Below are 27224 nucleotides of genomic sequence, written 5' to 3'. Positions count from 1 at the left end.
CTCTAAAGAATACTCACATTTCTCCGTTGATTCACTGGTAACTGTGAGGCAGTTTTTATTGCTGGCCATCTGCATCAGTTTTAGTGTTGCACTGTTTAGAGGGGTGTGGCCTCATAGCTAATTGAGTATTCAAGCGTTGTAATAAACCAGAGGGGTGAACTACGAAGCCAGATTAGCGTTTGTTCTGGAAATCTTAGACCCAGTCAATACTGTGGAGATACACAATCACAATGATCAATCAATAAAATGGTGAAATAGAGTTGTCTTTCTGGTTCTTTATTTGAAGCCTCAAATAAGGTACAGGTCTCACAGAGTACAGAGTATTCTGGAAGAGTGCGCACAGGGGCAAGAGTGTGTATAGGTTTTATGTATAGGTGTTTAAGATTTAATTCATCTAAAAAGCCATTCATCAAATAAATGCCCACCTTTGAAAAAAGCGTGACTTTATAGTCAATCTATGACAGTGATTATCAGACAAGGGATTTATTTATATAAATATTATTTATTTATGTAAAGTGGAGTTACGTCACATCCATGGACTGATCGCATTACTTTTAAAACTTTGTTGCGGCAACCTATATCAGTTATGAAAAACATCAGAACAAGAATGTGAAGGAGGGTACATCGTGGCCAACACTAGTATTTGTCATTTTATTTTCTCCTATTTCATAATATTTATTAAATATGTATATATTAAGTGTTCTTTGGCTATGTCCACATAGGCTCTAAAATAAGCCTCCTATAAATTCTCACAATGTTCATTATATTAATCATCAGTATGATGTTCACTCGCCTATGGAATGCAATATAATAAATAGGATTACATAGGATTTATTAGGAAATATTATCAGACCTAAATGCTATTTTTTATCTGCTGCATCAAGTTTAAGAGCTGTAGAATGTGCAGCTGTCTAGTTGGAAATATACCAAAGATTTATCTAATGATACATAAATAACTAAGCTCATGAATTTCCAAGATTAGTAGCCAGCATTTTTCCAGCATTCCTTTTACTCTTTCAGATATGGGTTCACTATTCCTGTTTATGTGTCTTTTCATAGATATTAAAGGCCTCCCACGTATCCTAATCACCGTCACTTTCATTTATTCCCCCGCTCCACTCAAACCAACCACATTCTCACAGGCTTGTGGAACTTCCAGTCAGCTGCATGAAGATCAAGTTCATTTCTGGCTATGCCTCCTAACAATTACAGGATTTCCTTGCTCTCACTGAGGCTGGCATGAAACGGTGGACTTACAGACAGATTTTTATATAAATGGATCAGGACATAAGAGAGAGAGAACATAGTGTGTTTTTGGCTGTCAATGACAAATAAATATAGCAGCTGTGAAAGTGAATAGATCCAAGTAAATCTTACTTTTTATTAAGTTCAATACTATCCATTCATTGAGCATGGGTAAGGAAGGGGCAATACATATTTTGACAAAATATATAATAATAATAATAATAATAATAATAATAATACAATATGAGGTAAACAGACTCACAACAGTCAGTATAAGTAAAAACATTTTTGAACAGAAAATGTCTTACAAGACAATGTCTTACGGACAGGCTGCTGGAGCATATGCAGCACTAAGACAGAAGACACTTGTATAAACAGACAAGGCAGCGACAAAACAGTATCGTGGTTAACTCAGAAAACACAAAACGGGCAAACAAAAATCACACACACACACGTGCTTAAAAGTAGTTGCAGTCTTGCATGCAGTCGTGTACAAGTGTCAGACATTTTGTTGAGAGAAGCACATTTTTGGCCTTTAGCAGTTCTTTCTCATCATGTTAAGGCAGTTAGGGCAGGGGAGGATTTTTAATGTTTTTTTTTTTTTTTTTTTAAATGGTGTTTAAAATTCAATCAATTCATCATCCAGTGCTGTGGAAAGGTGCGCCAGGCACAAAAGAAGTCTAATCAAAACAATAGTGACATGACTCGATGGCTTTAGATAACACAGTTATTACATTCATCTCAAAAGCAGTTAAGGCAAATCTGTTTTCAAAGAGTTGAGGATGACAGGATGCAAAAAAAAACCTCCATGAAAAACTTTATCTGCTGTTAGTGTTCTTTAGCGAGCAGATGTCATTTGTTTTTTCAGGATGCAAAAGATACAAGACATGCTTTACTGTTCATGTCGTATTGGAAGAACAGGGAGGAACAGAATGTAGTTCTGCAGCAAAGTAGGAAGAAGTCACATCTTTCATTTGCATTTATAAATTAATAATACACCTGGTAGTTTCAGGAAACTTCACAAGGAAACACAACACAATAAGGAAGCGTCTGTCAACAATCTGTGTTCTGTCCACTTTTGTTTTCACTTCTTAATGAGGACAAGACAAGACAGGACAAAAGTACATCAGCCCTTTATCAGGAGAATCATGTGTTCAAGTTTGATCCCACTGCTGCTTCTGAAGACAAACTCCATGAGGTCTATGGAGTCACATTCAAATGTTGATGGAAATCCCCCTAATGACAGTACGACAGGTCTACATGAACTATTGGGATGCACAACAATAAATAGTTAATAAATAAGAAAAGGGAGAAAATCCTCATAATGATCAACCAAACAGATCCAAAAGGAATGTTGATTCTCCTGCACACATTGTAACAATGTCTCCAGAGTGGGGATGGGAGTGTGTGTTTAAACACTTTTTGCTAATGCTTACTGAGGAGTTGTGATGTTTAAACTTACAGGTTGGTGTCAAATGTAATAAGCAAATGAAATACCATGGCTTCAGTAGTAATCACACACACTTATGAGTCAATGGTATGTGTGTAATGTGTGTCAGTGCATCTGTGTTGTTTAGCTGAGGAGCTCCAGGTATGTGACAGGCACTTTTCCTTTCTGGTTTCCTCTCTCTCCAATCAGCCAGTCCGAGTCCATCCCTGGCACTGTGTACACTGTGATGAGCTGTAACACAGAGTGCATGGTCACTGATGAGACTTATCTTCAAGGTATATGGCTAGAGCCAAAATAACGGGGAGAAAGGAGGCCCTAGAACATGGCATTATCAGAAACAAGGAGAAAATGTCATTTCAGACAATACAAGTGGGGGATGGTATAGTGCCATGTGCTTGTCAGGGTGTTATAATTAAGGCTGCACATTAACCAACATTTGAACAAAATCGCAATACGGACTAGAGCAATATGATAGTTGAATATGCTTTAAGAAACAAACTGCCTCCATCCCAGCTCTCCAGAGGGTTTCATTTATTTAGTTACTAACAGTGTTGCAGCTCCTCCCTTAAATCAGACACCTCAGATTGATTATAATAAGGGGAAATAGGAAGGGTATATTTCAAGCTGGTTATGGAAATAAGTTATTGGGCCTTTTTTTATCAACTCATATTTGTTAGAAAAAATTCTAACAAATATTAGTATTAACACATGAATACTACTGTGCAATATATGTTAACATATATATTTAAGAAGTACAATATTAGAAGTTTCATGTGTTGGCCATATTCCATTAGACTTTAAGAATTAGCTGCGGGCCAATTAAATATGGATCACGGCTGCAGTCGGACCCCGGGCCGTAGTTTGGACACCCATGGTATACAGTCTCTTCAAAAACAGACAGATACATATTCTTTGAATATCGTTTACTTGACTTATCATCATTATTTGTATATATTGTTATTATTGAACTATGCTAAGGTTAATTACAACAGGGGATAATGCTGAAACGCAGTTTTCAGTGAGCATGTACAAATAGGTTTAACTACATTATGCCAGCAGATGAAGGAAGTCTGAAGTTTTAGACCATGGTTTGTAGGTGTGTAACTTCATTTTGAATGCAGCATTTACTTTTTAATACTCAAGTCGATAGTGGACCGGTCGATCAATTTATAAACCTTCGTTCAAATTGTACCTGCCTTGCGTGACTACATTGTGTCTTCACAAAAGCATGGGCATATGATGTCAGATCTAAGATAGCAGACTGAGAGTTCCAGTAACCCGGTACACTGGATAATGGGCCACTGTCCCTTCGGCTGCTCTAACACTCCCGGCTGTGGGGCTAATATAAGGATCATCCCTTATCAGCATAGTGACATTTCTGGCTTGTGGCCATTTTTCAACACATCAGCTGCAGTTGATGATGAAATCTTACCTCGTCAGCTAGAAGGGAGAGCTCGCTGGAGTCAGCAGCATCATAATCATAAAGAACTTTGGCCTTACGGGTCCCTGTAGCCGGGGCCTGGACTTCCTCTATCTTCAGAGTGTCCGTCTCCAGTGGGCTGCCTTCTGATGCCGGAGCTGCAGGGTGAGTGGAGCTCAGTGCAAACGCATTGGGAAGCCTGAGGGGAAGCAGGCGGAGAACATGCATATTGGATCAAAAAGAACACAATAATAGTACAAACAGCATCACACAACAGCCGAAAACCAAACATATCTTGAGTTATGCTTCAGTACGTCTACACTGGAACATATGACACCGCAGGCTGAAGAAATGATTAGTCATGCTCCATCAAAACTCAATGCTGATGAGAAAACTTGAGTCCTACACAATTATTACACTATTTCAATTGCAGGACATCTACAGGCCCACAGTGGACTGTGCTGTACTGTGGGTGTTGATCTTTATCACCTGCATTAGCAGCAGGAAGGACATTTATAACACATCAATCTGATATTAGAATCAGAAGACTTGAAGTATCCGGGGGGGGGAATTGGGCTTTGAGACATTTAGAATGAAATAAAATCAAAGTTTAAAAAGATAGAATACAAATATTTAAACATCACAAGTGACAATGTGCATTATACAAATATTCAATCAAATTAAGATATTCATATAAACAAGAAGTTAAAGTAAAATGTCCAATAGAAGGTAGAATAAAACTAGTTAGAATAAAATATTTATATAAAATATATATATTTTATGGAATAGTTTGTCTACATTTTAATCATCATCCGGTGATAACCTTTCCTTCGCGATATTTTATATATTTTGCTCTTGTTGATAAGAGCAGCAAAGGGGCAGCGGAAAGAAACAGGCACCAAGTCTAACAAGTTTTCTGTGCAACTCTCTTTTCACTGCCTTATTTGAGAAAACCCCACCTTTTGTGCATTCCCTGCTGGTTTGCTGCAGGTGGGCAAAGATCCTTTTATGGTCAGGGAAATAAGGAACAACTCATTGGCAAAGCCAACAAGGACCTCTATCTCATTCTGTTCCATAATTGGGAAATTATCCTAATGCAATGATTTTCAGTCTGCAGCCCTTTTTGTTGAATATGAATTTGAGAAGCATTGTAAAGCAATTCAATGTGTGTCAGAACACAAAACACACACAAAGAAAGATCACACAGGAGGCGAGCCATACTCACACGTTCTCATCACAACTGACGGCAGGAGGCAATGAGAGGGATTCATTAAGATTTGACCAAACCAAAAATAACAGAATCAGACAACAGTAGAACTGAGGAAGTCCAAGCTGCTTCTTTGTTAAGAGTTCTCAGTTAGGAACGTGATCCCATCACACTAGAAGTTGACTGCTTATTTTCATTGTATAAAAATGACTGACCCAGTGAATCCCACGACATTTGTCCGTTCTGTACCATGTGACTCTCACCTGCTCAGCTCTTTCTGTAGTTCTTTCATGTGGAAGTCACACTGCTTATAGTAGGCGGCCTGGGCCTCCACAAACTCATGCAGGCAGCGCAAGTGGTTCACCTGCAGACAGACAACACGTCTCTTATTCACTGTGTGTGTGTGTGTGTGTGTGTGTGTGTGTGTGTGTGTGTGTGTGTGTGTGTGTGTGTGTGTGTGTGTGTGTGTGTGTGTGTGTGTGTGGTGTGTGTGTGTGTGTGTGTGTGTGTGTGTGTGTGTGTGTCAGACCTACATGTGTACTGCTGATGCCCTCCAGGAGCAGCCGTGTAACCTCTGCTTGGCGATCAAACTCAGTTTGGGCCACTCTGAGCTCATGCTCGGCCTGGGACAGAAGGGAAAATATCAGTGACATATTTCCTTCTTTGTTTTTCTTTAAATCATTTCCACATCTCAAGTCCTGATTCTTTAGCGACATGCATAACTATGACTAGCAATGATAATGAATAACGAAAGGCTGACAATACAATAATAACCTGATAGGCCTGGTGATTTATGTGATGAAGTCTCACATTTTTCCATGCCCTATTACCAAAAGAAGATACTCATTTGTGTAATTTACACCAAGGTACATTTATAAGAAACATACTGCTGAATTGTTTGTAACTTTGTGTCCAGAACAGAGTAAACCGGAGCTGGATCCATAGGGTGCAAATTAAGGCCTCAGTATGCTTAAACAAATTGCTTCAGAACTGCAATGTGTCAGATGTTTTACAATGTATTAAGCCCCATTAGAGTGTGTCTCATCACCAAAAACAGTTTGTTGTGGATAGCATTTTATAGCACTTTTCCACTGAAATGTGTTCATTTGTTTAACAGTTGGTTCAACTAGCGACCCAGTTCTGAACCGTACATCCTTTCCTAACTCCAGCTGCTTGAAAGTAGTGATTCACTCTCTCATTGGCTTCCCCTGATGCATATTTCCCCCCAAATATATATATATGTTATTTTCAGAATTGACAATGTACGGCAAAACATAGCCAGTAAATAATGTAAACATGGATGCTGTTAGCCTAGCCACAATGATAGCAGGTTATTATTATTATTATTATTATTATATATCAGATGTATAGTATATAATGTCACATGCATGTTTGTTTAATGATGTGTAGAAATATGTGTGGTTGCATTCTTGCCACTTTTCAATCTCAACACTGCTGCTTCTATGATAACTTTTTAATCGGGACATGTCCCAATTAAAAAGTTGTCAGAGGCTTGTCAGAGGCTGGGCATTTTAGTTGAGCAACCACAGTTCATGAACTGTGGTTGCTCAACTAAAATGCCCAGCCTCTGATGCAAGGGCCTCTGGTTCCTGGTGCTGCCTGGCAGAGTGTCGGTGCCGCTGTTGAAACTGATTTTGGGGCCCGGGCCTTGGTGCAAAAGTGAAATCAGTGTGGCCAATTAAAGGTACAAGCAGTTTTGTTTTTAGAGATGGATGGACTAAATACTGCAAGAGCACACTGAGGCCTGAAGCCAGGAGACTGGGAATCTAAACCAAGTTCACTTTCACAACATTCATGTACTTACTTTTTCCACTTCCTCACTCCAGAGCTGAGAGACCAAAGCATACAAAAAAAGAAGAAGAGAAAAACAGAAGTCATAACAAGGTTATTTGTTTTATTCCCAGAAGCCTCTCTCATTACTGGTAGGCTAATATGTCTTTAGAATGTATTCTGATAGTCAATAAAGGCAAACAATGCTTTTGGATTAACGCTGTATTTGGCCTGATATTCACACTGAAATATCATTTTGCCACTACTTTACTTATTTGGAGATGACTTTGTTTCAATGAGAAAGGGGTTAATTAGATGATTAAGTTATGAAATGATCCAACCAGCTGCTGCTCTCTGTTTTCTGTTTGCGTCTGTGCTACACAAAATATCTGGCCCGAGCCTGTTTTTCAAGTCTCAGGCTCGAAAATGACATTTCCAGAACAAATGACCATAACTACACTTCTAAAAGGGTTAAATTAATAATCTCTATTCTCAAAGTAATGATAAACCTGTGAGTTGGATGTAGAAAAGTCAGAATCAATATAGATGTTTTTTATTTTAAAGAAAATTCAGATTGAACATAGTAAAAAACTGTAAATTATAGTGTCCGTCCAAATATTATTTTTTACTTATAGTGAAAACTACCCTTGGATGATGGGTTAGTAGACTAAAAGCTTTAGGAATCCAAAGTACAACATATAATAAGTACCCTGTATCAAGATTGATGCAAAACAAGTGACATTTGACCTTTTTAGAGAGATTTAGCCAAAAAACCCCACTTCTGGGGTCATTTGGGTGGATTTTCCATATCTCTGGCCCCCCTTGCTCGATTTTGATGATTGACATCTCTTTCTAACCGCTAGAGCCAATGGAATCGAGGGGAACTCCCACATACACACACAGGTTACCAAATGAGGAGTGAGAGTGACGCGTAGCCAAAACCGGAAGCTGCGATAACTCTGGTGGCTACCATTAGCAGCTAATTTATATTCTCCGATTTTTACATATAAATTGAATTATGGATTATAAATAATTTTTTCAAAGTGACAGACACATTGGTATAACCTATGGATATGGACCTCAGCAGCGTTTTTATCGTTTTAATGCCATTGAACACGACTTTTGATCAGAATAACAGCTAAGGTGAGACGATGTCCCGTTTTTGCTCCGTAATGCTACGTGTTGTGATGTCTGTGTTTGCTTTCCCTGTCGCGAGTTCTGATCGCTCAGTGATGATACTATACCTATATAATCTGTGGAGTCTCAGCTTTAATCGGATATCTTGTATGTGCAGTTACGATAAGTAATAAGGGTATCTTTATCTTGAGTTCTGTGCCAAATGCGTTAGCATTTTTACGCTCAGGGGTCATTTAGATGCTTCTTATGAGACTTGTGTTTTGTTTTGGTAAAAATGGTTCGTATCGTCAGTTAGCTGAGATTCTTCCCGTTAATCTGGTATAACACATTAATAGGTTTTTAAATATCAAGATGCCCTGAGACACAGTGTCGTGAAAAAAGAAAAAAAAGACCCGCCGAAGGGGTCTTTGGGGCTTAACAGGTTCTTAATGGTCACATATTTAGTTTGAAAGGCTGAGTTGCTATGGGTGACCCCTCATTGTGGTGTACACTGAGTCAATTTAGGATGAGTGAATCCCCCACACTAATTATAAAACGATTTGAGTAAGAGGGATTGTTACGGTAACTTGCACTTAGTCATAATATTTACAGCTCCATGTTGCTCAAGAGGAACATATTTTTTTTAATGACGTTCTTATGGACAATATGTGCGAGTGTGTGTGGTATACTGACTACAACTGCTAATCTCTGCATAGGAGTAGAGGAGGAGCATAGTAGGTCATTATATACAGCATATTTCATTTAACCCAAAACACACTTCCTTTAACCCTCCTACTCCCATGGCAGATTCTCTGTCTTGTTTTGTTTTTGGTTAATGAACAACATCCTTCTGCTCTGCTAGACCATTGATGTGGAGGGTTGGCCAACATTTAGCATTCCTGCATAAATCAGACACAGAGGTCAGGAGTGCAACTCTGAGGTTACCACATCCGGACCATGAACAGTAATAAAGCACCGATTCAGAGCCATTTACAATAAGTGAATGCAGATGTACAGTACTGAAGGATGTTTGAAAGCACTCTGTTTCTGAATGTGCACATTGATCCCGAAGTGGTTTCATTATTCTAAAAAGATTATTTAACATTTCCAGGATTGTTTTACAATAATCACTCCTTACCGCAGATGCACTGGCAGAAAGCACATAGTTTCGGGGTCTGGTCTCCTGAAAATCTGGAGCCGTCTGCAGAAACAGTAAAGTATTCAAACTACTGTGTTCTCAGTTTATACATGGGACCACACTTTGGCACATGATATGAATCGAGCAATGCAGAAAAAAACAACAATCAGAAAGCTCAGCAGAAATAAAACAATGATCTTGGTGAGTTACACTGTAAGATGACATGGAACAGTATACGATCTGTGCATTAGTAACACTGGGTGGATTTCAGTTTTTACAGAATATTCATACAAAAGTGAATCATTTAATATCATCTATTGTATGATATGAGTGTAAAGTCATTTATGTGGTCCATTTCTTAAATAGAAGTCAGAAAGTCTCGCAAAGATAACTTTAATTGTATTTTTCTCTTTAATTTAAAACAGTTAAATACAAGCTTTCCAATTTGTTCTTGATTTAGAAATACAAAGCCGTGGGGGTGGTTGCATACCTGTTAACACCTGACAGCACATTTTAACATTGGGTGTGTCTGAAATCATAAAAGAAAGGTGCAGAGAAATGATGCAACACAACTGTGTGTAAACATTCGCACCAGTGAAACTAGTGACTAATCTGTCCGGTTCACTGACTTGACTCAGACACTGCAAACAGGTCTTGTTTCTATTTTTAGCCCTAAGCAGTGCTTTGTCATGCACATGCTAACATGCATAAACGTAGCAAAAGTCTGACTGTGGCAGTCACCAAAATGTTTGACTTTGCTATGGTCATTCTGAAAACAGAACTGCTAATACAAGTCAGACTTTTCTAGTTTTCATAGAACAAAGTAAAAATGGGAAGAAAATGATGAATTATAATCTTCTTTTCTTGGCATATGGCTAGGTTTCTGCCTGAGCAATAGAAACAAAGCTTACAACTCAAATAGAATGTTGTGCAGGATTCATTACAATGTGTAAGGAACCCAAACTCCTTGCTGCTGTGGCTGAAGGTACTGCACAGCCACCTGCTGGACACACCATGTAGTACGTGTGTTCTCAGTCTGAAGACTTGTGAGGGCCCAGAATGACTCAAAGTGCTTTTTGGTCTTTCAAAGTGGGGCTGTATTGGACACTTCTCCACAGTCCTCTTTGCTCTGTATTGGCTTTATGTGCACCTTCTGTAGTTTTTGTTTATTGACCAGATTTTATTATATTTTTCCGACAGATGCCTTCACACTTTAGCTGCCATATTTTATTCACAGCAGCAATATAAAGAACTGTTCAGAAAACATATTTCTATTAAAGTTACATTTGATAAATATTCAGGTTACATATGCATACCAAACAGAGCACAGTCATAGAGACTATAAGTGAATAATTGTCCAATAATGAAGTAACATTTTCTTCAATAAGTTTAAAGCTTTCTCTGCAAAGTGTCAACTTCAGGTCGAAGTTGTTTTTCCAGTCCATTGCTTTGTTTTTTTACCGATGATTAATATTTTTTTGTCACCAATAAATGCATGGAACACATAATTAATTCAGAACAAGTGAAAAAGGAAAAACAACCCAACATGTGCATCACACTGAAAGACCTTAAAACCACATTTAATACTCACTTCCCCGTCACACTGCAAAGGTTATGAACACACAGAGGGTTAGTCATGGTTAATGCCAGCAACACTTTCAGTACATTTTAAAAGGGGATGTGGCTGCGCGAGGACTCACCGCAGACCTGGCCTCAGCCGCCTTGGCCTTCTTCAGACGGGTCTTACAGGAATCAAGGTCCAAGCGAAGATTTTCCAGAAGACGCCGTTCTTTCTGAAATACACACAATGGCACAGTGAGAAAATATTGTCCACCGGGGGTCAGCACGAGTAAAGCAACCATGCTGACCCCTGGTGGCCACGTTCAAATTTGACAGGAATAAGGCCTTGCACCTGTGGAACTCTTTACTTTGTCTCAAACTGGTTTTCTATACCCTTTGTAGAAAAAAATCATGGACACAAAAATATAAATACAGATTCAACCTCTGCCAGGCTATTGTTACCAACTCTTCCATTGTTCAGACCCAAAGAACAGTATTGCTGTCTGGTGGGGACACCGAACTTCTCAAAGATACTTTTTAGAAATGTATTATAAAAGCCCATCCTCATGACTCAACATGACTACTTCAATCACTTTAAAATGATATAATCAGTGGGTAGACATGGTCAAGAGGTTATTAAAGATGATCATTTTGCGAATCATATTAGTATTTAGTGTCTAAAGTGCTTTAATGTTCAAAAAGCTCTTTCTTTTTTCTCATCCTCATGTCTACATGCATTTAGGCATGGAGACATGGTGAAGAGGACCTGGGGCTCATTCATAAAAATGTGCGTAGGATTCACGTGAAAAGATGGCGTACGTAGGAACAAAGGAAGTGCTTACTCACAAAAATATTCTGATATACAAAACAGTGTGGACGCGTGTCCTCCGCGGTTTGGTTTCCCTTTATAAATCACTATCAACTCGAAAAGCGGCACAGCTTTTGCGGGCTGAAAGTAACGCCCTTATTTGCCTATACATAGTCAAAGAAATGTCCTGTATGAATATTAATTTAGACTGATTGCATGAAGAAGATCGCAGGAAAAGCCGACAGAACAGCTACAAAATTTAAAATGTCACAACAGGTTTGCCGGACGCACATGGTAACTCAGATGTAACGTAATGTTCTTCCCTTTTAGGAAATGATAGTAAGCCAAGTGCAACCAAGCTGGGTTTGCACATGTATTTACAAACAGTATCCTGACTGGCTGCATCACGGCCTGGTACGGCAGCTGCACCGCCCTCAATCGTAAGGCTTTACAGAGGGTGGTGAAAACTGCACAGCACATCACCAGGACGGAGCTGCCATCCATAGAGGACCTTTACTCCCAGCGGCTCAGGAAGAAATCCCTCCGGATTATAAAAGACCCCCATCACCCCAGCCACAAACTGTTCAGTCTGCTGCCGTCTGGCAGGCGTTACCGCAGCATCAGGACTAAAACCACCAGACTCAGGACAGTTTCATACCACAGGCAATAAGACTGCTAAACACCTGAACTGTTGAAACAACATCCATAACATTCATCTGCTACTTAGAAATTATTTATCTATTTATCTAATATATCATTCCAATAACTTGCATATAGACTCTTATTGCACTATTTCACTTTTTTAAACTATTTTTCTTTTTGTATTTACTATTTACTTGCACTATATTTTTCTGTTTATCTGTATTACAATACAGCTTTATTTATAGAGCACTTTAAACCTCCAGACCAAAGTGCTCTACAGTCAAATAAACAAAACGAAACATACAAAAAGTAACACAGCACAGCTCACACACACCATAAAAGTACAAGTTAAAACAATAGACAATTTAAAAGCAATAAAAGCAACGCTCTAAAAGATGTTAATACACTAAGGAGAAGAGGTGGGTTTTAAGAAGCGATTTAAAAACAGGCAGGTGTTATTGTGTTGCACTGTTGGAAAAGCCTGTGACCTAAGATTTTCATCGGCATAACTACACTGTAGCTATGTTCGTATGACAAAAAAAAGAACCTTGAACCTTGAGTTGGAACTTTGTTTACAAAATAGATTTCAATTTATTTGGTGGTTTGTGTTCCAGCTGTCAAATCAGCTGTGCGTCTCCACTGCAGCCTGTGCATCTCAACCCCCCGCAGCAACTCTATCCACCACTTAAAGGAAATAAAACAGATGTGTTGTGTTCAGCTGTACAATTGACCAAATACATGGTGGAATTAGTTTCCATACCTTTTATTTTTTAGGAGCGACCCGTCAAGTTTTGTCGAAAGGCATAATAATAATCCACTATATTTGTAAAGGACCGTTCAAAAACAAAGTTCTACATTTTAACATAATTACTGTATATAGTATATAAAACCATGCACTCGTATTTACTGTATACAACCTATATAAATACAAAACGCGTCAGTTTAGACGTAATTCTGTCTTTCTGTTTACCGCATCATTGAAGTGAATACATTTCATAAAAAAAGAGAACATATTCGAGGTGGTTTTCAATAACATATCTGTAGTTATTTATTTATCCAAGTAATTGTTTTTGTGTGCACTCAGGAGTAACAAACAGGTCTTTGTTTAATCATTTTAAAGGTCACCTATCATGCTATTTTTAGGCAATAGCATACGTCTCAGATATATAAAAAAATATAAAAAACATGTCTATGAAGTGTTTTGGTACAAAAACAGATCACCCATTCTAGCCATGCCTCATATCCCTCTATTTCTCTTCCTGTTACAAAAGTGCTGATTCTGGGTATAAACAGGTCTCTCTTGAGAATGAGACCCTGTGTCTCAATGAGATTTTCACCTGTATAAATAAAGGCTGAATAAAAATAAAATAAAATAAAGCTTTTTCTTTTTTTTTACTGAAAATAATTCAAAATAAGAGGGGGCGGAGCTTATGCCGGCTCATGCGGGACCTGCCAGATACTGTCTAAAATGCTGCGGTGATGAAACGCAAGGATTATTAGATCAAGGATTATTTCTGAAACAGTATGGAGCTCAAAGGCTTTCTCTCTTGCCGGTTATACCACAAAGTGAGTTCCTTTTCATTTCCTGCTTCTTCACACACATGCTCTCTAGTACAGGTTAGCTCTGAGTGTTAGCGATGCTAATGTAAACACCGACCATATTACGTCCAAAACAGTCGGGCATTGTTTCTGATAGCAATGTTTCTGATAGTGCTGTGCGTCCGCCGCCGATATTACGTCATATCGGATGCAAATCTGGATCAGCTCCGTTGTACCCCCGTTTTTAGAGATTTGGGTATACGCAGGAAAAGAGAGAGGGTTTTATTTTCTGACGCTGCGTGAGTCTCCTGACACACTGGGGATACATATTTATGTATATAATACATAAAAAAGTGCATTTTGCATGATAGGTCCCCTTTAAGATTGGCTTTTATCAATTTTTGCAAATGTATTCTTCATTTGATTTATGGTATTATTTTACATGTTTCTCTCCATTCTTCCTTCTGCCAATGGCGTCGCAGTTTCTCATCCCTCCTCTTTCTTTGGGAGTACGGATGGGTCAATGTGTCCGTGGAGGACCGCACATTTTTCACAGTGCCACACCTGTCAGATAAGAACAGGACACTGAGGCTACAATTTGCACGGGCGCACCAAAATTGGGCAATAAAAGATTGGAAAAATGTTGCCTGGTCTGATGAGTCTCAATTTCTGTGGCGACATTCGGACGGTAGGGTCAGAATTTGGGGTAAACGACATGAAAGCACGAAGAATAAAGGCAGTTCTGAAGGCAGAAGGGGGTCCAACCCGGTACTAGCAAGTTCTACCCAATAAAGTGTCCGGTGAGCGTAAGCATCTACTGTACATAGCTTATACCAAGACTGGGGGAGATAAGTTAGACTTCATAAACTATAAATCAATAAAGATTTCATTCTGGACAACAAACTGCTTAGGTTTATATCTGAGAGACTAATATAAGACATCCCAACTAGAGCCTTTAAAACGCTAGATAGAAAGACAGCTTGCGAACAATGGGAAAAGGAAAACCAGAACCCTCACTATACAACTCGCATCACAAAGACCCATTGGTTCAGATGCTAAATGGAACAATTGATCAGTTCAAAAGGAGAAATGTTGATGTGGTGTAATGTGTCATGTTTCAGACTCACGGATATTGTCCTCCAGTCTCCTTCCAGAAAGTTCCTGAGCGGGGTGAGAAAGCTGATGGCAGACGTCTGGAGGAAGTCCCTCTCTGCAGCTCCTAATCTTCTTTCACATTCCCCCACCTCCATCAAAGTACTCCCTGCAAGAACAGACTTCATCCAATCACCACAAAGTCCTTATTTCAAATGTCCTCTCCTCCCAGGCGTTCAGTCTGCAGCGTCTGTGTTTTGCTCTAGTCTAAGCTTCGCTATAAGCCGAGTGCTGCAAATGCTTTGTGTCGACTTCTTGACTCTACTAAAAAACTTGCACAAATGAATAAAATAAAAATAATGTGTATGTTTATTTTTTTACTTTTGTTGAACCAATATGGAATCAGAAGATTCAAAGCAAAGAAAACACGAGTGTATATGTCATCATAATATAAAAACACCTTCTCTTGGCTAAAGAAAAGACAGACAGACTTCATCAGTGATACTCAAAAACACAATTTAACGCTGGGTTGAAGTTTCCCTTTATTTTTGATCATACCGTCATACCTGTCGCATTTTTTCTAAAAAGATCAAGGAGTCAATTATTTGGCTCTGCATATTGTGAAGACATGCTCTTTTGAAATGACCTGTCAGAATTTGTAAAAACACATGAACCATGCTTCAGTGGCTCTTCCTACACATGAATAATAGAAAGCCTGCAGCCGAGTTACTGTGGCCTAACAATGACACGTAGAGAGCGCATGGATTCCTCTGTAATGAGTGTGAGCATTCTTCAAATGTTATTCATAAAATAGTAACCACATCAACCAATGTAACAATCTCAAGACTGTTAGGTCAACAACAAGGAACGTCTTAGCATTGAGGCAACAGTCCTCACTTTAGCTGCAACCGTTAATCCAGTGAGCAGGTTCTAGCCTCTCAAATGTAAAAGTGTATAAATAACTTGTGGTGTTTACCAGTTGGAAAATACCTGGGCAACTGTTCCATCTATAAATATTGCAAAACGATTTGTAAATAGCTCATTTAGGCGAAGCACCTACTCCCTATTTGGTAAATGTTTATATTTAAACTACGCCTTTATATTTGAGTGTGACATTTTCTGCAAGACAAAGAGCAATCCCACAGTCTGTTTACAGAAAATACATCACATTCAGATGAAATGATGAGTGAATAAACAGACAGTGACAATAGACAAATTCAGTTTTGCTCTAAAACTTGTATCGATCTGATTTCTGGATTGAGCTATGAATTTTGCCCGAGGTAGACATTCTGAGAACAAAATGATCTTTAATTTGGCACAGCACGGATGAGGGCTGATCCATCTGCCTGACACACACAGTGGAGTGAACATGAGAGAGATGGATGGACCTTAGACATACAACACAGTTTTTCGTAAGTTAATAACACTTTCTTCCTCACTTATTCTATGTCGAGAGCAAATAGAAAACACTTGAATAGAAAAAAGAAAGATCACTAAGAAATCAGAGGAGAATATCATCTACACTAGATCATCATAAAGTGCCCTTTTATTGTGAAGCCTTTTAAACATTCATTTTGAAAGCTTTTGCTTTTTTATGAAACTACTGCTAAGAATTGGTTATAGAAAATATTTAAATTATTTATAAAATACTCCTAAACATGTTTAAAGGTCCCATGTCATGCTTTTCCGGTTATTACCCGTCCCCTTGTGTGTTATGTAACTTTTTATGCATGTAAACGGTCTGCAGAGTCACAAACCCTCAAAGTACACCCTGTAGCGAGTAAAACTCTAACACAGAAAAGACCTGTCTATGCTGCCCCAGAACGCCTCGTTGGACATTTTTCTTTTTCCATTTTCTTCTTCCTGAGTATAGTGACGTGACCATACCCAGGTCCAAATGGAGCTCCTCGCACACACACCCTCACTCAGCCTTATCTTTTCTCAGCCGTGGCTCCGCGGATTTCTCAGCCTGAACTCAGCCAGGCTGTGAGTGTGTGTGTGTGTGCTCAGGCTGAGTTTAGGTGAGTTCCGCGGTGTCTCGCTGTCTTGCAGACCCCACGCAGCAACCAGGAAACGCCCCAGTAATACAGCTCACACTGTCCACAGCAGCAAGCCCTGCAACGTCCCGCCAACACGGCACCCAGACCCCACGCAGCATTCTCATCTGTTTGTCATTGCTGGTGTCATTTTCGCATTGCAAACGCCATTGTAACACATAATCACTGATGTTCCGCTGTAACGGTGGTGGACTCATCAGAACAGAGTGGGCAAGCTGACCAATCAGAGCACAGTGGGCTCATAGGGAGGGGGGGGGCAGGAGCTCCAACAAGCCGTTTAGGACAGAGAGTGAATACACATACTATACAGAGATGCTGTATGAGAAAACCAATGTGAGTTTGGAACATTGAACAATGTAAATCTATTCTAGTAGACCTCAACAATGGAATTATGATCAGTAGAAATGACCATGACATGGGACCTTTAACTGTTCCTCATGCATTGCAGAGCTCACTTAAACTAATGGAGATACAGCAGCTCTAAAGACGCTAAGCTATCGCTTTAAGTCACTGAGGGTCCGCCTTGTGTACAGTATGTAATTGACACTCACTTTAACTTGTCAGGTGAATAAAAGTCTGATACAAATTGTTTCCAATTGAACACTTAACATTTATTTCCACTAAGTGTTGTCCATTAAGCTTGCACCAGCTTTCCAACACCACACACAACATGACACTTAAACCCAACAACTTTGGTAACCTAACTTTACCTTTGTGTGTGTGTGTGTGTTTGTGTGTGTTTGTATGTGTGTGTGTGTGTGTGTGTGTGTGTGTTGAAAACAGTTTGACCTTCCAGCGGAACCGAATCAGCTAACAGTGGTTCCAACCTTTATACCCGGAGTTCTAATTGGCTCCTACAAGCTTTATCTCACCTCTGTGAAGGTTATGTTCTTTTTTTGTTCAATCTGTTCTAGGCAGGTGTTGATGCAGCTGGTCATTTTGGGAGCTTTAGTTAGTGCTGTTAATAATACTGTAATGTGTTTTACTGAAAGCTGTTTTTAATATTTAGATTTAGTCTACCATAATTGGTATAAATGGGGTGGAAAAATATTAGAAAAACAAAAAGAAAGTGCTGAGGAAACTAGTAAGAATATCCCAAGCTCATAAAATCCAGAAAACATGGCGAAAAAAAGAGCCCATATGGGTTTACATAATGTTCCACGAATATTTTTGCACATTTGTTCCCAATCTACTACTGGTATATTGCACGATAATTATTTTTCCCATTAATAATACTGTGTTCATTTTGATGGTTAAATTGTAATATTTAAACCATGCTAGTTAGAAAGCTTTACATATGTTCCACTTAACCAATATCTGGACTTTTTTTTTTATTGGATGCATACTCACCATAAGGAGTTCCTGGACCAAACTCCTTTGCTGCGTCCTGCATGTAATGGCCCAGCAGCTCTGCGTTGGTATTTCTGGAGGGGGCCTTCCTGTCCAACTTCTCATAGAGGAACTCTTCAATCCTGGCACCTACACAGAGAGCCAAGAAGAGCTTTCAGTTGCGGCACAGACAGGAAAAAATAAATGTTTGGATTTATACGTTTATTTACACCTTCCACTAGGGCTGTGCAATTAATCGTATTTTAATCGCAATTACGATTTTGGCCTGCCACAATTACGAAAACAACATAATCGGAAAAAACGATTATTTTGCTTTGCTAGGTTGTGACAGTGCACTGCAACACATTTGATCTCATTTATATGTATTTATCATATTTATATATGTTTATTAGCTTGTTGAAGTGCGCTCCAAAATATTTGTTGATCTTGTTTATTGGTATTTATTATTTTGATATTATTTATTTAAATGTAAATATAAATGTATCATTTATTTTATTTATTGGTTTTTCAGTTGAATTATACGTTCAGGGTAATCAACAGTTATAAGATACTGTTCAAATTATTATTTGTATTTTTTTTAAAGTTCAATAAATTGATGTTTTCAAAGTCAATGAATAATCGTATTTAATAATCGTGATGTCAATTATTGACCAAAATAATCGTGATTATGATTTTTGCCATAATCGCACAGCCCTACCTTCCACTGATAAAAAGAACGATATATATATCCAAAAAGAACACACTTAAGTGTAGTTAACTACTACTCACTGATGTATTGCACTCACTTAATTATGATAACATTTTAGCTTCTTGTAGCTCATACTTATTATTTTGTGGTTTATTTTTCACACATTTATAATAATATGAACCCCCATAGACAACCCCATAGACAACTCAGTAATTATTTAACATTAAATAATTACAGGGGTATTTGGTTAACATAACACAGTAGAACACCTAGTTATTGTGTTCAGGGTCAATGAAGACAAATCAGAAGTAATAGGGGTAATTTTTGGACTTTTGTTAATTAGGTGTGCCGGCTGGATGTATAATTAGCTAACATCTAAATGAATATGTAAACATGTGACTTATGGTAAAAGTGTTCAGCCCCCTGTGCTTAGCCTGTGTATTCTTAAATTCCTGATCAAAGATGTACCAAGCTACAGTATATGCTTAGTATATTGTAAACATGTATGTTGTAGCTTAAATTAGCTTTAGCCTCATCCTACCAACATACAGTGCATCCGGAAAGTATTCATACCCCTTAACCTTTTTCACATTTTGTTATTTTACAGCCTCATTTCAAAATGGATTTAAAAAGAAAATGTTCTCAACATTCCACACACAATACCCCATAATGACAAATAGAAAACCTTTTTAAAGAATTTTTCGCAAACGTGTTAAAAATAATCAAAAGAAATATCACATGTACATAAGTATTCACACCCTTTGCTTTGACACTGAAAATTGAGCTCAGGCGCATCCCGTTTCCACTGATCATCCTTGAGATGTTTCTATAACTTGACTGGAGTCCACCTGTGGTAAACTAAATTGATTGGACATGACTTGGAAAGGAACACACCTGTCTATATGAGGTCCCACAGTTGACAGTGCACATCAGAGCACAAACCAAGTCATGAGGTCCAAGGAATTGTCTGTAGAACTCAGAGACAGGATTGTATCAAGGCACAGATCTGGGAGAGGGTACAGAAAAATGTCTGCAGCATTGAAGGTCCCAACGAGCACAGTGGTCACCATTATTTGCAAATGGAAGATGTTTGAAACCACCAGGGCTCTTCCTAGAGCTGGCCGCCCGGCCAAACTGAACATCGGGGGAGAAGAGCCATAGTCAGAGAGGTGACCAAGAACCCGATGATCACTCTGACAGAGCTCCAGTGTTACTCTGTGGAGATGGGAGAACCTTCTAGAAGGACAACCATCTCTGCAGCACTCCACCAATCAGGCCTTTATGGTAGAGTGGCCAGAAGGAAGCCACTCCTCAGCAAAAGGCACATGAAAGCCCCCATGGAGCACCTAGAGGACTCTCAGACTATGAGAAAGCAAATTGTCTGGTCTGATGAAACCACATTTGGCCTGAATGCCAAGCATCATGTCTGGAGGAAACTAGGCACCGCTCATCACCTGGCCAACAACATCCCTACAGTGAAGCATGGTGGTGGCAGCATCCTGCTGTGGGGACGTTTTTCAGCGGCAGGAACTGGGAGACTAGTCAGGAATCGGATCAAGGGAAAGATGAATGCAGCAATGTACAGGGAGATCCTTGATGAAAACCTGCTCCAGAGTGCACCGACGCTCCCCATCCAAGCTGATGGAGCTTGAGATGATCTGCAAAGAAGAATGGGAGAAACTGCCCAAAGATAGGTGTGCCAAGCGTGTAGCATCATGCTCAAGAAGACTTGAGGCTGTAATTGCTGCCAAAGGTGCTTCAACAACGTATTGAGTAAAGCAGTGGTTCTCAACTGGTGGGTCGCGACCCAAAAGGGGGTCGTGGACCCGTTTCAAGTGGGTCGCATATGTGTGAGTGAAGAAAAAAAAATTGAAAAAGAAAAAATTATTTTTATTTTTTTGGGAAAAAAAGGCAAACTTTTATTTTGAAGGGCCGATTTTCTAACGCTGTGCATGCAGTGACCACCAACTGGCGGCCCGCGGGCCACATCCGGCCCGCCAGACATTCTCATCCGGCCCGCACGACGGGGGTGACTGTGGCAGAGTGGTTAGTGCATTCGCCCCCCACTCATTTAATTTTTTACAACGTCTCGTGAGTAATGTGCAGTACCGGAGTCCAACAGAGAGGCAGCAGCTGCGGGACAGTAGACTGCGTACTGCGTAGCCTTCCCTGCCTTGAAGAAGAAGTGATCCGTCGTTGTGAAGAGTCTGCTTAATGCCAATATGGGCCGTTTCTCAATCGCGAGGACGCTTGCTTGGTAGCACATGTCTTCCGAGTCACTTCCTTCAGAAGCTAGGCAAGAATCCTTCCTGGCATTCGGAAAACGCAGAGTGGAACAGGCTAGCAAGTGTGCAGGTGTGCGTCATATGAGAGGCCCCGGCTTACATTTTCCACCACAGATTTGGAGAAATTGGTCCGTGCGCAAAGCATTGTGGGGATTTTAAGGACGCGAAGTCTACCCATGTGCAGCCTCGAAATTTCCCCCAAACCAAGGACGCGGCCTCGGTGGAATTCCAAGTATGCTGGACATTGGAACGGTCCTGCTGTGCCACTTGATGACGTAGCATCCTTGAAATATTGGCTTGGAAGCCAATATCCTCGCGATTGAGAAACGGCCATGGTCTAGCTGCAGCCGCAGCAAGTACACGACACGCCCACCTGACACGACACTACGGTGGCTGAGAGACATTGATACCGTACATGGCAGATTAAAAAAGAATTGCAAATGTTATTGAAGCATTTTAAGCAACTATTAGGCAAATTAATTAATAATCTAGTCTATCCGTTTGAGACACAACAGTATATGACTTTAAACACAAATCATTTTGTCTAATTAATAAATTAAAACAAAAAGGGGGCTTAGTAAACTTTATTTTTTAGTACACATAAAATAGGTAATAATGAGATCTATTAATTATGTTTGTCTAACTGCTACACATGTATTTATACATAAATGTAGATATTTCTGAACATCTAAATATAGTTGTTAAAGGTTTTAAGATATAAATAATCACATCATGGGGTCATTAAGGTTTCAAACAGGTTCATGTAAGGTAGGCCTACTATAACATGAAAACATGATTTTTAAAACTAATTTCTGAATCTCACATTAACCTGTAGTTTGGTATATTATTACTGGACACCCCTTCACAATGATCATCATTGACATTTTTTTTTGTATATCTTAGCTCTTAGCTTGACATGCTCATCCAGTTAGCATGTATGCTAATAGGACATGCTCGCTCAGTTAGCATACACATATATATTATTTATGTTTTCCATTCCTTTAACTTGAATATTTAAAATACAAATTAGCAAAATAAACACAATTATACTGCGCTAAACAGCCAAATCGACAAACAACCGAGAACCTAAATAGTATGTAATTATATCTAAATCCACAAGACGTTAATTACCTGTACTCGGTGCGCCATATTGTCTGTTGTCTGTTCTCTGTAAACCTCCATGTCTGATTAAATATCCTTGCGTCAGCGTGTTGGGCGAGCTCTCTTCTGACCATATTTGAAAGTACAACTTCCTACAACTTCCTACAGGTTCAACCTCCACCGGCTGGACCCTTCTCCTTAATGCGCAGTAGCCCCGCTGCGACAGAGTCCAACAGAGAGGCAGGAGCTGAGGGACAGTAGCCTAGAAGTGATCCTTCGTTAACGTGAAGAGTCTGCTGAGCTTTATGCGCTCCGCAGTAGTACCTGAGCGTGCTCCACTAGCACCCCCCCCCATATGCATATATGCACTGTACTTCACTTTAATAATGTATGCTGAAAAGCGTATATATATTACAGCACGATTTTTTGTTGAATAGATTTGAGTGGTTCAAAAATGTCGGGTCGCGATTGATTGACAAAGGAAAAAGTGGGTCCCGAGGCCTGACCAGTTGAGAACCACTGGAGTAAAGGGTGTGAATACTTATGTTTATGTGATATTTGAGTGTTTTATTTTTAATTCATTTGCAAAAATTATTTTAAAACTTGTTTCACTTTGTCATTATGGGGTATTGTGTATAGAATGTTGAGAAAACAAATGAATTTAATCCAAATTGAAATAAGGCTGTAACATAACAACATGTGGAAAAAGTGAAGGGGTCTGAATACTTTCCAGATGCGCAGCACTGTATATCAATTTCAAGCACTACCGACTGAATAAACTACTGTAAAAAACCCATCAAAGCAAAATGTTAACTTATTTCATTAACATCAACATACTGTCTGCACAGCAACTCTTATCTTAACAATATAGTCTTAAAAATGTTACGGTCTAATTAACCTCCAACTCAGCCCAAACAGTGTCCATCTCTTAAGATATAAATGTGATATGGGTGAGATGTGCATTAGACTTGAGAGGTACCAAAATACCTTCAAATGATCATGATCAGAGTTTACATAACCACACTTAAGTTTAGTTTGAAAGAAAATATCTGGGTCTTACGGGCCGTCTCCACGGCAGCGTTAAAAAATCTTGAAACGCTTCTGCCCATTCACTTTGAATGGGGTGACGTCACTTTTTTTCGCTTTCGCCGAAATGCATTGTGGGCAGGCGAGCGGAGATTCTCAGGATTTTCAAGATCCAAAGTTGAACAATGTTCAACTTTTGAAGCTGAGGAGGAAGCGTCAGCCAATCAAATCCCGTGTACGCAAATCTGACAGTTCAAGCTCTAGCCAATCAAACGGCGTGTATGCTGGGAGAGATATCCCGCAGATCATTTCCTCATATTCCAAAAAATGGAGGAGAAATTAGCGGTAGCGAATCAATCACCCGGTGCTTTATGACCAGACCTACCGGGATATAAACCGGAGGAGCCAGGCATGGAGGGAGGTGGCAGAGACAGTGGTATGTTTTCGCCTGTTTTGGGGAGTTTATATCCAGTTTACTTCGGGCTTTTTGGCTTCGTATGTCGCGGGCGGGAGATTCATGTGATTGGTTGATCGCAAAAAAATCCCCAAGCTTCAGATACGCCCACCTCCAAGATTTTTTTAACGCTGCCGTGGAGACGGCCCGTTATGGTGGAGGCTCCATACAGGTCAGCTCTAAGGGCCCCTGTCTCCTGCAAGGTTGTTCTGCTTAATCAAAAACATTCTAAGAATCGCTCATACTGTATGGTTAACACGCAGCAAAACATGTTTTTTACTCAAAAGAGATGAGGTCATAAAGGGATTGATTTTTGACGGAATGCAACAGAGGTTTCATTGCGTATTTAAGTTTGTAGGTGCTCAAATCTAAAATGCCCAAAACCAGGGATAAACATTTGTTCTTCTTTTTTATACGGACAGAATACCAGCATATCATGCTTTAGCTTTATAGCAACGTAAAAGTGGGCTAAGGTTAAACCATTAAAAACCCCTTTGGTATAATGCATCAATACTAATGTCCTGTACAGCATATTCCGGTCAACAATCAGTGTGTGCCACTATCCTCATCCCTGAGCCTTCAACATGTATTTTGCAGCAAACCAATATCTGAATAGGTTTAGATCATGTTATGTTAATCAATTACTAATTACTATGGCTAATAACTCAAAGACATGAGAGGTTTCCATAACACAGCACTAAAATAGGGAGGCAGAATACTTACCAGTGTGATCGACTGTAGCATGGAGAATCAAAAAGTAACATGTTAGAGTTCCCTATTCTCTAGCATGTCATTCCATATCACTGTTAACCTACTACAGTATGATTAATAATATGCCTAGTATTTGACCTCTTTGATTATAGGCATTCTTACAAATAACCTGACACTAACTTCTTGCACGATGTGTTGCAACTATGCTGACTGACAGGTGGTAAGAGGTGCCTACTTTGAGAATAATTTAAAGTTGTTTAAGGCTTGTAATTCTTTAGTGTGTATTGTGCATGTGCATGACAATGCACAAGCATGCAACGTAAGACACATTCCTGCCGTCGGTTTAAGATATTCTGCTGATCAACAGTTATCAGCCTTTGTGCACAGAGAGACAACACTGTGTCACAAAATGAAGTGAAAAAGACTGCGATAACATGGAGCTAAAAAATGATGAACATTTTGAATATTCAGAGCATTGGCCTTGAGATTTTATGAGAAAAATTATTCAACACGTTTTTCATACCCAAGGGATACATACTACATTTTGGTGAATTATAATATGAACCTAACTTTTATTTAAACTTTACCGGCAGCAACTTAAAAAAAAAAAACTGGACCTGTCCTGCAGGCATACAGAGGGCAGCAGGACTCGGATCATCAGTGTTTACAGCACCTCAGAGCTATATATTAATACACAATAGGAAGATCCCTACCAGAAGCACTCTGCTTGTTGAACGAGTAAGACCTGATGACTAATCTGCCCTCACGTCATGTGGTAAAATTGTTACTGAAGTTGAACAACAGGTTTGCAGGGGGATCCATTTATGTGAAATAAATTACTTTGTGTTTGTCATTATAACATGTACACTGCAGAGGGCATGCAGTCTATAACTTATTTCCCATAATAACTGCAAAACAAATCAATTATCTGACAAGAAATTGCAAACTTCAGCAGAGTGTTAGTTCTGCTTGGAGATAATATGTAGCCTTCTCTGGAATACTCCTTAAAGCTCTAATGATAGGACTGCTGTAGTGATGGCATACTTGGGTTGGGCTGCAGCAGGACTTCAGTCTGTCTGTAGATTTTCTCCGTCCACAGCTTGGTGCAGTCTGCGCGGATCATCAGGTTCTCAAAGTGAGCGTCCAGCTCCGTCTTCTCCGCCTGGCCCAGCTTCTCCTCTGTGAACTGAGGCACAGCAACACAGCCAAACTGACACACAAGTACAACTCTCCATAGCGTCAAGCTTTCATCAATTATTATGAAAGCATAGGGACAGCATTCACGACAGCTCATTATTCAGTCACCCTCAAACTTGTCTACACATTAAGTTTACAACGTTTCATGTTTTACTGAGGTATTTTAACTGATTTATGATAATGGTTTACTAGAGACTGGTAGCCTGCACATGCTTGGCCTAAGATATAACGTTACATTAACAAGTAAACGCCTATCTGGCTAACAGTATTTGGACAGCCTGTGTTTAATTAAAGTAAAACGTAGGCCTTGACTGTTCTAAGCTGAATATCAAGTAATGTATCCTCCTGCTATGCTAATATGTAGCGTTATGTTAGCTTGTCAGGGCAATAGCCATGGTCGCGTTGCCCCAACAGCAGTCCCTGAGTAGCGTCACTACAGCTGGCTGTCAAAATGAAAGGAAGCATCATCAGCCGAACCACAGCCATGTTACTGTGCACGAGGGTTACATTACCTGGACAGCCCGCGTGAAAAACACTCCAGCACCGGAGGCTATTTTCTTCACGTTGAAATCCATTATGTTTGTATCTGCTAGCTAGTGGTCATACACTGACTCGAAGCAGACTACTAGCACTCGACACGGCTGGATGTTGTGGCATACGCAGGCAAACGGCAAAGATCACGTGACCGCCATGGCCCTAGGAGCGTCAAACACGCATCGCTCTGACAAATACATTTAAAAGAAAAACATTGGACTACAGGCGAGTTTCTTTAGAAAAAATATCGTTATATCTTATAAATTACAGCAGTAACACAAGGCTTGGGCAACTGTTACATTAGTCTTATGGTCTTGCCTTTCATTTTTAAATATGCAATACCAACAGTTGGCCAACAGATGCCACCATTAAACAGCGTTTTGGCTTCAAATCTTTTAAGATTTATTTGGAATATTTTCCCGGAAACGTGCTGTCCGACTGTAAATGTCCGACTAAATGTAAGTGACGCACACACAATAGTCAATGCCCTCTCGTGGTCAGCTTTATTAGTCAGCTATATGTACACATGGGAATTGTAATTACTTATTTAATATGTACACTGACGATAAAACTATAACAGTGACATTTGTAAATGTTACTGCATATTGGAACTGGCAGGGTACATCCAAGATTATTAAACATCCCATCAAATGTATCAAAATTCAAGGCAGCGGCATTAGCAATGTAAATTAAAAATTAGAAAGCCATACAAAGACAGTTTTAAAATATAGACAGCCTACTACTCCTACCATGGATGTAGAAAGATCACTTTTTTACTCATGAAGTTCGTGACCATTAACTAGAACTTCCGGT

The 27224-nt window shown here is 39.4% G+C and overlaps 1 protein-coding gene across 2 annotated transcripts; it reads right to left on the bottom strand.

The window, feature by feature from the left end:
* Positions 1 to 1367: 1367 nt before the first annotated feature.
* On the bottom strand, positions 1368 to 27210 carry sh3glb2a (SH3-domain GRB2-like endophilin B2a). Of its 2 annotated transcripts, XM_034117725.1 has the most exons (13): positions 27161 to 27210; positions 26390 to 26598; positions 25725 to 25866; positions 18416 to 18544; positions 15044 to 15177; positions 11068 to 11160; positions 10959 to 10970; positions 9368 to 9430; positions 7148 to 7171; positions 5856 to 5945; positions 5586 to 5686; positions 4128 to 4314; positions 1368 to 2926 (listed from the first exon to the last, which is right to left on the bottom strand). In XM_034117725.1, the coding sequence occupies exons 2-13, from the start codon at positions 26450 to 26452 to the stop codon at positions 2819 to 2821; spliced, it is 1146 nt and encodes a 381-aa protein (XP_033973616.1). In that variant the 5' UTR covers positions 26453 to 26598; positions 27161 to 27210; the 3' UTR covers positions 1368 to 2818. The 2 variants fall into 2 exon arrangements, with proteins under 2 accessions (XP_033973616.1, XP_033973617.1); XM_034117726.1 differs by lacking the exons at positions 10959 to 10970; positions 27161 to 27210 and having other exon boundaries at positions 26390 to 26732.
* Between the last annotated feature and the right edge of the window lie 14 nt (positions 27211 to 27224).

The sequence above is a fragment of the Trematomus bernacchii genome, unplaced genomic scaffold, assembly GCF_902827165.1.
Source record: "Trematomus bernacchii unplaced genomic scaffold, fTreBer1.1, whole genome shotgun sequence".
Classification (NCBI taxonomy): Eukaryota; Metazoa; Chordata; class Actinopteri; order Perciformes; family Nototheniidae; genus Trematomus; species Trematomus bernacchii.
Note: the sequence above shows the minus strand (reverse complement) of the source record. Positions and strands in the feature narration are given on the sequence as shown.